The sequence below is a fragment of the Eretmochelys imbricata genome, chromosome 10 (assembly GCF_965152235.1).
Source record: "Eretmochelys imbricata isolate rEreImb1 chromosome 10, rEreImb1.hap1, whole genome shotgun sequence".
In the NCBI taxonomy this organism is placed as follows: Eukaryota; Metazoa; Chordata; order Testudines; family Cheloniidae; genus Eretmochelys; species Eretmochelys imbricata.
Window position 1 is genome coordinate 59,888,899 of NC_135581.1, and position 11,001 is coordinate 59,899,899.

Below are 11,001 nucleotides of genomic sequence, written 5' to 3' on the forward strand. Positions count from 1 at the left end.
TTGGCTAGAAAGAGAGCCTTCGGAATGTAAAAAGGGTGGTTGACCACGATGATCATTTGTTTAAATAAATAAATAAAATGGGAAAAATCACAGATTAATCTCCCCTCCCCTGCTAAACTCTGGCTCATCCCCCTTTTCAGCCACTGGCATCTGTGGCTCATAATTTAGAGTTCCTAGCTCATAACTAGAGTTCCTACTCCGGATGGCCCTTATCTTTTCCTTGCCCATATCCAGGGCTGATACGTGGCAGTGCAAATCTCCATCTCCTTCATACTGCCCCTCAGATATATGCTCTTAGCTTCAGCAGCGCTGCCAGCAGTGCCACCACAAGAAAACCATAAATGACCCTTCACTCAGTACTTCAGCCAAGGAAACTTCTTTCCATCCCTTCTAGATGAGATGGTAGTCCGAGGGAGTGAGTGGATCATTCTTGCAAGCACTCGTGAGGGCTCATGAGGATACTGCAGAAGTTCTCTCCCTCTGTGCTGTCCATAGAAGCTGATAGCTCTCGCACACCTCTCTGTCCATGGTCTGGGCACCAGACCTCTTCTTCTTTCCTCTTTGGAACCAAACTACCTTTGCTTTTTTTGCAGAGAACAGTTTTTCCATAGTGCAGATTCGAAAGAGAGCATGATTGCATGCATTCCCATAGTTGTTCTTCCCCTTCAACATTCAGCCCAGGTCACTCAAGATGTGGACAATTCAGTTCTTAAGTGAAAAAGGAATTGAGAGGTGAAGGCTGTAACATGCTGCAGCATTCCTCATGTACAGCTTTTAAACACCTATGATGTGGAAAGGAAACCGTGTTAGAACCCATTTACACAGGCATCATTTTAAGAACATGCTAGTCCTGGAACTGTTACTAAACTTTCTGAAGATCAAGGTTGTAACATGATTTGGTTACAGGTTAAAATGTGGATTAGTCCTGACTACACAGGTAAAAACAGTTGCCAGGAGGCTTTGCTGTTTATCTCTGACTTTCAGGGACATTGTTTCCAGAGAGTATTTTTCTCAGTCTTCTGTATCTCCATCTCCCCTTCTGCATTCAATTGTCTTTTCCGTTTTTCACCTTCTCCATGTTGTGTCTCCCACCCTTCCGTGCACTAGTAGCACTATTAAGCACTTCTAGCATTACCTATTACAAGCTAATATCCCTGCCACACTTGTACTGCAACTGGTGTTCGACACTGTATACTGCTGGACTCTCCCCAGACTGTTCAAAGGGATTTAAATGCTGTATAATCTGTTCAGCACGTCTTGTCCATGGCACAACCTTGTGTTTTGGAATGTGTAATTTTTAAAAGTGATATAAAGATTAACAACAAAAAACAGATTGAAGATGCTTTAAAGGTATATTCACTGCCATCTACTGACAGTTATGCAAAGGACACGCTGTCAGTATTGTGTTAACTTGGATACTGCAAATTGGGATTTCTAGAATCAAAATGCCGATGCAAAATATTTGAGCAACAACATAAGCGTATCCAGCTTGCCCAGCACCGAGGGGGGTTATCATCAGTATCAGAAATAAATTTAATCAGTAAATAACTATTCCAAGTACAAAACCCGTCATGAATATTTTCATTGTGTCTGTGTGCATGCACACACATGTTGCCATGTATTTATTTCGATCTAGAAATATCACACGACATACATGGCATAAATCACTTTTGTTCTTTTCACTTTCAGGAATAAAAGGGATCCCTCAACCCTCTGCTTTTATACCCACGGCTGAAAGTAATTCTTTTCAGCCTCAAGTGACAACTCTCCCATCACCAGTTGATGCCAAGCAGCAGCTACAGCGTAAGATCCAGAAGAAGCAACAGGAACAGAAACTGCAGTCTCCTTTGCCAGGAGAGTCTCCAGCAAAGAAAACAGAAGGAGCTACAGCCAATGGAGTAACAAGTATTTCTAATGGAAGCCCTGCAATCTTGTCTCCTCAGCCTATTGGTATCGTAGTGGCAGCTGTACCCAGCCCCATACCGGTAATGTGCTCCAACAGTTTTCAACCCAGACAACCTTATAAAACTGTTGTTCTCTATTTTATATTTATTCTGGAAATATTTAAGCAAATAGAAAGTTATCACAGACTAATGGCTTCCTGTTGCTATATGAATGTTGAGAGATAGATTCGGTGACCCTTCTTTTCTTGTTCCAGGGACTTTTTCTGTTGTTCCAAATAAGTGACAAAGCCAGAAATGTAAAAATTTTGTCTGATGGATGTGGATGTGTTAGAATGATACTTACACAGCACGGGCCACATTCATCCTTGGTGTAAATCAGTGACAGTGGCACTTAAACCAGGAATAATTTGGATTTTAAATGGGAATCATTATACCTTTAGGGCAAAATTTACATGAGTTCTGAAGCTTGCACAAGACCCAATGCATTGCTTAAGCCCTTCATATGGTATGTAAATGTGGCTTCATTAGTCCAGAGGGCTTTGTACTGGCATCTGTTTAACCTTTATTTGAATATCTATACTGTAGTACAGACTTGTTTGTTTTGGCTGAACAAAACCTGATTTTTGGCTTTATTGTATATTTTGATAGCTAAGCCAGTTTCTGCCTGAATAATGTTTAGTTTGTGTTTTACTCACTGGTGGAAGTTTAAAAATTAATGTTTGAAGATCTCCTCCCCTCTCTATCTATCTTCAATCAACACTCCAAGGTCCTGCATCTGAATCATAGAAATGTCGGGCTGGAAGGGACCTGGACATGTCAATGAATGCCCCTTTTTTCCTGCAAAAATGCACTTAAAATAGGGCCTCAATTTTACGAGAATCAAGCCCCAAGTATCTAGTGCAGATTTTAGTTATCTGGATTATTATTATTTGTATTACCGTAGTGCCTAGGAGCCTAGTCATGGACCAGGGTCCCTTTGGGTTAGGCAACAAGGATTATTTGTTCTGTTCTGATTTTTTGCTGGCCTTAGTACTCAACTCTATTGTCTTTCATCCTTTCCCCAGGAGCTTGGGGAAGAGGTGAGCCTAGGGATAGTGAGGCCTTGTTGCTTTGTCATTATACCTGTTCTCGTGATCTGATGTGTAAGTTGTGGGGCAGTTGACCATTGAGGTGGAAGAGCAGCTTTACTATATGTTTTGAGTATTTACTGTGACGGTCTGCAAGGAGGCTATATCTCTTTGGGATTGTCCATGATGGTGGTGATGTGAGTGTTCGTATTCTGGAAGAGCAACTAGAGTGTAGGATGGGTGCCTGTTTGCAGTTTTATATATAAAAAACAGTGCAGCATCCTTTTAATCCTTAGGATGTGGCACTCTTACTCTCCATTAATCTAACTCTATCCATTAGATTATGTAGGGCATGCATACTTTTGTTTAAATTGACTGTCCTTTTTCTCCACATACAGGTACCGAGGACCAGACAGCTGGTGACATCTCCAAGTCCGATGGGCTCCTCTGATGGCAAGGTTCTTCCGCTCAATGTTCAGGTGGTCACCCAGCACATGCAGTCAGTCAAGCAGTCACCAAAGACTCCTCAGAATGTTCCAGCCAGTCCAGTTGGTGACCGTTCCGCCCGGCATCGTTACCCACAGATCTTACCTAAGCCAGCAAACACCAGTGCTCTCACCATCCGCTCGCCTACTACGGTGCTTTTCACCAGTAGCCCAATCAAGACAGTTGTGCCAGCTCCCCATGTAAATTCCTTAAACGTGGTAAAAATGACAGCAATATCGCTTGCCCCTAGCAGCAGTAGTGTACCCGTCAAACACACTACTTCATTGAACAGCAGTACAGGAGCAATGGAAGAATCGAGGACTGTTCCGCAGATTAAAAATGGGTCTGTTGTTTCACTTCAGTCTCCAGGATCCAAGACAAGCAGTGTTGTAGCTACACCTGCAGTTGAGATCAAAATGGAACCAGAAGCATTGCTGGATGAGAACCCAATACAGTGCCAAGAGAATTCTGACGTGTCTAAAGCTATAAAAGGAGCACCAGGCCTGCCTACTGCTCAAAGTAATCATTTTGAGGGAACAACCTTGAAAGGTTCAACTGAGAGCATCAGTGAAGTGAAAACAGTTAAGGGCTGTGATCAGAGACCTGAAGGAGCAAGGACCAAATATAAAGCTCGACCTAAAGAAATCATACCAGTTTCTTCAGCAGGCAATAATCAAAGCACTCTTACTCTCTCAGTTGCCACTCAAAACTTCTCCAACACCAGCATCAGTTCACCTCCTAGTGGTGATTCTACTATTAAAGATAAAACATGCACTAAAAGTCCAAGGAAGCGACTACCTTCTACGCTTCAGGAGTCCCAGGTACCACCTGTAAAGAAACCACTAGTGGGGCAGCTTTCAGCAGGTAGCATGGAAGGTCAAAAAGGAAGCAGTGTTAAGAAGGTTCAGAAGGTTGTATCATTAGCTAGAAATGACAGTGCTAGAGCACTTGCTCAAGTTCCTAGCAAGGTCACTATAAAAGTAAATTCTACAGCTTCAACACACTTAGTGACAAACTGTCCATTGAATTCCAACGTTATAAATACCAGTGATTCCACTTTGGGACAGCAGCTCACAGCCTCATCTCCAGATATAAAAGTAAAATTGGAAGGAAATTTGTTTATCTTAGAAAATGATTCAAAATCTGATGGCAGCTTTAATCCAAATGCATGGCAGCATATCACTAAAACCTCTGACTTTACATCTGTGAACGCTGAACAGCAGCAAGATATCAGTGTTATGACTATTGCAGGACAGTCTGGCTCTAATGATTTACAGGAATCTGTATGGGAGCCAGTGCACTGTGAAGGAATACAACAGGATACATACAGCCAGCAGTTACAGAGCCAGATCCAAGAATCAGCTTTGGGTCAAATACAAGCACAGTCCTCAAATCAGTTACCGTTACCTCTGCAGTCTGAGTTAAAAGAATTCGAACATACAGTCCCTCAATCAAACGAAAACTTCTTTTCATTTGATGATGACCTTACACAGGACAGCATTGTGGAGGAACTGGTGCTCATGGAGGAGCAAATGTCAATGAACAGTTCTCATCCTTATGGTAGTTGTCTGGGAATGGCACTGCAGAATCAGACAGCAGCTCAAGGAGCTCCAATGTCATCTCATCCAAGCAATACGCACTTCTACCATTCAATCCACAACAATAGCACTCCAATTCACACTCCCACACCTACCCCGACTCCCACACCTACCCCGACTCCGACCCCAACACCCACGTCAGAAATGATTGCTGGATCTCAGAGTGTGTCACGAGAGAGCCCATGCTCACGACTGGCTCAGACTACTCCTGTAGACAGTGCTCTGGGAAGTAGCCGGCATACACCCATTGGCACACCACATTCAAACTGCAGCAGCAGTGTCCCTCCTAGTCCCGTGGAATGCAGAAATCCTTTTGCATTTACTCCAATAAGCTCCAGTATGGCATACCATGATGCCAGCATTGTCTCAAGTAGCCCTGTGAAACCAATGCAGCGACCTATGGCTACTCACCCTGATAAAACCAAACTTGAGTGGATGAATAACGGGTACAGTGGAGTCACTAATTCATCAGTTTCAAATCATGGCATTCTTCCAAGCTATCAGGAGCTAGTGGAAGACCGTTTCAGGAAACCTCATGCTTTTGCAGTTCCTGGCCAGTCATATCAGTCTCAGTCCCGGCACCATGATACTCACTTTGGTCGTGTGACTCCTGTGTCACCTGTATCACATCAGGGAGCCTCTGTAAATAGCACCAACAAGCAGGAAGGCTTTGCTGTTCCTGCCCCTCTTGACAACAAAGGAACAAGTTCCTCTCTCAATAACAGTTTCAGATGCCGGAGCGTAAGCCCTGCTGTCCATCGCCAGCGTAATCTTAGTGGAAGCACTGTCTATCCAGTTTCTAATATACCACGCTCTAACTTGACCCCTTTCGGAAGTCCAGTGACACCTGAAGTTCACAATGTGTTCACAAATATTCATGCAGACACTAGTGCCAATAATATAGCTCAAAGGAGTCAGTCAGTCCCTTTGACTGTCATGATGCAGACAGCCTTCCCATCTCTTCAGAAACAAACAAACACTAAAAAAATAACAAATGTGTTGTTAAGCAAACTTGATTCTGATAGCGATGATGCAGTAAGAGGTTTGGGAATGAACAACATGCCTTCAAATTACACAGCGAGGATGAATCTCACTCAGATTTTAGAAACATCCACCACTTTTCCTAGTGCCAACCCACAAAATATGATCAATTCCAGCACTTCAGTTTATGAATTCCAAACACCAAGTTACCTCACAAAAAACAGCAGCACCGATCAGATCAGTTTTTCTTCTGGAGATAACCAAGCACAATCAGAAATTGGAGAACAGCAATTAGATTTCAGCAGCACTGTAAAAGACTTTTTAGGGGAGGACAATCTGCAAACCAACCAGCAGCTGGTGAATCAGGTGGTGTCAGATCTCAATAACGGTGCATCTGTCTTTTCCAGCGACATCAGGTTGTCTTCCGACCTCTCAGGCAGCATTAATGATCTGAATACTTTAGATACAAATCTACTGTTTGATCCAGGTCGTCAGCAGGGACAAGACGACGATGCTACACTGGAGGAGTTAAAGAACGACCCCTTGTTTCAACAAATCTGCAATGAATCCATAAACTCAATGACTACATCAGGTTTTGAGTGGATGGAGAGTAAGGACCATCCTGCTGTTGAAATGTTGGGTTAAATTTGTTTAATAATATGTATGTAGCACACTGTATCTGAAAGACAGACGTATTGTATTTGTCTTAATGGAAGTGCCTCCTGCAGCAGAAACACTTGCTAAGAATTGTGGCATTTTTAAAAAAGAGTTTGCTGTACAAGTCGCTTATTCTTTAGCTGGGAATAGGCAGTCTTTTCAATTTTAAATAAATTTCTGAAGGCTATTGAAGAGCCAGTATTAGAATTTAAATTTTATAGGGTTCCCACTTAATAGCATTTCTTATTGTAGCAAAAATATATATACATAGTGATTGAAAACCAGCATTCACAACTTGAGGAGAGGTGTTGGGAGGGTTTTAAATCCAACTTACTTGTTACTAGAGATTCAGTACTTAGTACTGCCTGCTACTTCTGAGGAGATGTTTGATATTGGCCTGTGTTATTCAAGTCAGAAATGTGTGGGACCTGTAGACAAGTAGGTGGTTGATGAGAGAGAGGGGTTACAGCTTGATGTAGGGCATACAAGTGGTGTTGTCTCATTGAGCATTACCCAGAGCTGCAGTACTATGGTGAATCGTGAGGAATGTGTGTGACACCATTTACATCTATGATGAAGGGCTAAGATAGGAGAAAATAATGGGAACGATCAAGGAAAGAGAAAAATGCACTAAAATTTTATTTTAAATATATATATTTAGTGTTTTTATCCATAGATATCCAGGACCTCACCTTAATGTTATTTTAGTTTTCACTTTAAATGTTGGATTTTAATATGAGTTTAAAATGCATGATAAAAGATTCTGAGCACTGAGGCTTAATAAAAGTAGACATATGTATATTAGAAAATGATAGTTACTGTTTTATTATTTATCAGAATTAGCGAAGGTGACATGACATTTGTTTTCTTTTTTCAGTAGAATGGCTGCATGAGCTTATTAAAATATTACTATGTTTAAGATTTGTTATTAAACCCATCTGTTCTAACCTAATGGGGAGTAGAGGAAGGTGTTTTTCCTCTGTATTTTTCAGTAGGCTGCCCCTTTCTGTGCCTCCTGAAAATAAAGAAGATGATAAAAATGTACTGATATTGGCTGACAACTATTAAAAATAACTTCTATAGAGCCATAATGTTACCAGGCACTTTACAAACATGCAGCAAGACACATGAAGTCCTTGGGTAAAATTTTCAAAAGTGCTTATGTCCCATTGTCAAAACTGTCTTAGGTACTAAGGATCCTAAATCTCATTGACAGTCAATGAGATTTAGGCTCCTAAGTCATTTAGGTGCTTTAGAAAACTTTAACCCTTGTCATTAAAAGTAAAAGAAGAATTTGAGTGTTGTAAAAATCTCTAATGATGAATAGAGAAAAGGAACCTAACCATCCGAGGCCCTAATGCTACAAAGGGGATCTGCACAGGCAAACTCTGACTCCCATGTGGAGTGTCACAGATGCCAGGCAGGCAAATCACTTTGTAGTATTGTTCCTGGAGCTTTGTAAGGGGTTTGTTGTTTCTCCTATGGACTGATGACATCAGTAGAACTTAAAGCAGGGTGTCACATTAGAGGGTTGTTAGGTCATCAGCTCATGTAGGAGAGAGGCAGAATGCCGCCATCTAGATTGGGCAAATGAGGAAGAGAGGACCAGATTTTCAGCTCTTGAAATGTATTTTTTCAATTTCGTGGTTCTTGAAATGTATTTTGGTAATTTCTTGCATTTCTACTAATGATCTGAAATCTTCAGTATTTGGTTTTGACAGCATTCGTTGCCATGGTGCTGCTCACTAGCACTCCAGATGCTAGTACATCATTGCTTCTCCTGGTCCCTGGGATCAAAGCCCTGAAGTAAGGCAGCCCCCAGCCCGTGAGCTCGTCTGATGAAGGACAAACAGTTGTGCCATACTGCAGCACCTGATCCCACGGGCAGCAGACCACAGAGAGAGTTCATGCCCCTCCTCAGGCAGACTCCTTTTGTTTTCTTAAGAGAGGCTTGCAAATTTTTTCAAGTTTGTGGGGGAGGTATTATTATAGGGTAAGCTTTGGGTTGATTATTTCCATGTTCTGTTGATTTCTACCAAGAAGTACACATTAGAGCCCTTTCCCTTTTTGAAAGAAGTTGCCCAAGGCGGATCTTGAACTGATGTCTTTTGAGATGCTCAGTGCATCGCAAATCTGATCCTGTATCAAGTGCCAGCACCACTGTGCATATGACAACCCTGCACTTCCAGCAGGCCTGACATGGGGGGATGACAAGGGAAGGCACATACAGGAGGGAACATCTGCACTGGTATTATGGTGTTCTATGTACGTGCATGGCGTTCTTCCCTTGCCTTGGTGCTGCTGGCACTGCGCAGTAGCTCAGTCTAACTAATCCCCTCCAAATTCTTGTGTTCTAAGAACATTTCTCAGCAAAGTTAAAGTAAATTTAAAAACTGGCTTTTTCTAAATTATGCAGCCATCACCGAAGGTTTTTAAATGCAAACGCCACATGGGGGCCTGGCAGAAAATTTTCCTTTAACTTAATTAGCAGGCAAATAGGAGTACTATTTAATCAGTGGATTTAAGGCAAATGTGTGTTTAATTCAATAAGGATTCATTAAATTACCACACATAGGGGTAAAACATTTTCACTTCAATAAATGGTGCTAGGCTAGCTCACAGCTTTGTATATTGGTATGTATTAGTTTATTGGAGTTCATGTGTTTGCTGTTATAATTAATAATCTGTTAGATCCCTGTTCTTAGTGCTAGTTACTTCTTTACTGTACATTGAGACAGAGCACTACTGCACACCAAAGTATGCAATACCCAAAGGAAAACTCTGTGATTCTAACTAATGGAAGCCTGTCTGTGTCAGATACTCCAAAAATAATAATTTGAGACAGTTCTGACCCCTTGTTTACATTACTGGCTTCCTACTATGAGAAAATAATGAAATTATTTTGATAGCATATTTTGCTAAAGTATAAAGACTAGTGAATTTGTACCCCATGTACAGTATTGCAGCAAACACTTTAAATTTGGTTGGTTAGTCCAGCAAACTTTCTGGGGTTCATATATTGCACTAAATTTCTGTTGAACCTGTGGCAGGCACGTTCCTTAGGATAAATGCAACCAATACGGCCCACAGATAAAAACTTTTTAATGTGTTTCATTATTAAAAGGCAAAATGTCATAAAAATGACAGATGAAGTTGTCTTATGTAGCAATGTGCATTGATCTCAATGAGATATTTCTATTTCTTATTCTCTTACGTGAGAATATTACAGCAGGAAGAAATTAAGTTTAGTTTGCTTCACCATGTTAATACATGATCACAAGACGTGCATGAGTGTTATTGACTTATCTTGTACAGTACTAGGTATATTCCTGTAACCACTTTATTTTTTTTATTCTTTTGCTGTATTGAAACTGGTTCCGTGTTAACCAGGCAAGCATAGTTATTCACAAGTAATTTACTTTTTTATGTTTACTAAATTAGCTTAGTTATTGTTGAATATGTTCCTTTCTTGGATTATTTTTTATTGTTCTGGTGTTGAAAAACATTTTTGTACCATTTTATCATGATAAGAATTCATGAAGTAAAGAATTTGCAAATAATTGCGATAAGCACTGACTTCTGAACTGAAAAGAAGGAAAGCATTTCTTGTGCAGTGCATCTGAGGTTCATATAATAGTCTTGTACTATACTGTGCTTTCTTTGCTGCACCATAAGGAAAGAAATATCCCTGTTCTACATTTTCATTTAGTGCAGGAAATCCGATTCCCCGCCCCCAGTGTTTTGTTGTCTGTTGTACTGCTGAAACTACAGTAGTTGAATATTGCAGTAGCATTTCAGTTATTTTTTTTATTGAAAGTGCTCAAAAATTGTTTTTTAAATGTTTTCAAAAACAATAAAAACATTTTATATTAAACTGTCTTGTTGAGTGTTTTCTTAGCAATCATATGGGAAGGTACATTGATGTTGACAAAATAAGGACCCTTCTGATTTGTATAAAGCAGGTCACTAAACTATCCAGTCACATCTTAAAGCCCTGATCCTGCAAAGATTTATAGTTTACAGTCTTACCTTTTAACACATGGATTGTCCCAATGAGATCAATGAGACTAGCTCATGTGCTTAAAATTAAGCATGTGCCTAAATCTTTGCAGGATCGGGACCTTAATTTGCACTCTAAGTTCTCTTGAATGCAACAGAACAATAAATACCATAGAGCTTTTTTGTAAGCATTTTGCTCCATGTTACATGTCCAGTACAGATGTTAAACCAGAGGAATGGAAGGCAGTAAATGTTGCTGTATTTTTAAAAGACACTGAGGAGATCCAGGGAATTAAAAGACCAGGTAAA

At 40.6% G+C, this 11,001-nt stretch overlaps 1 protein-coding gene across 1 annotated transcript in view; it reads left to right on the plus strand.

The window, feature by feature from the left end:
• Window positions 1–10,567, plus strand: part of RFX7 (regulatory factor X7) — a 118,230-nt gene extending 107,663 nt beyond the window's left edge. Inside the window, exons 8-9 of the mRNA XM_077827619.1 lie at window positions 1,690–1,985; window positions 3,370–10,567. Of these exons, the coding sequence (XP_077683745.1) occupies window positions 1,690–1,985; window positions 3,370–6,681 (3,608 nt within the window). The 3' untranslated portion in view covers window positions 6,682–10,567. The remainder of the gene's footprint in view (window positions 1–1,689; window positions 1,986–3,369) is intronic.
• The last annotated feature ends 434 nt before the right edge of the window (window positions 10,568–11,001 follow it).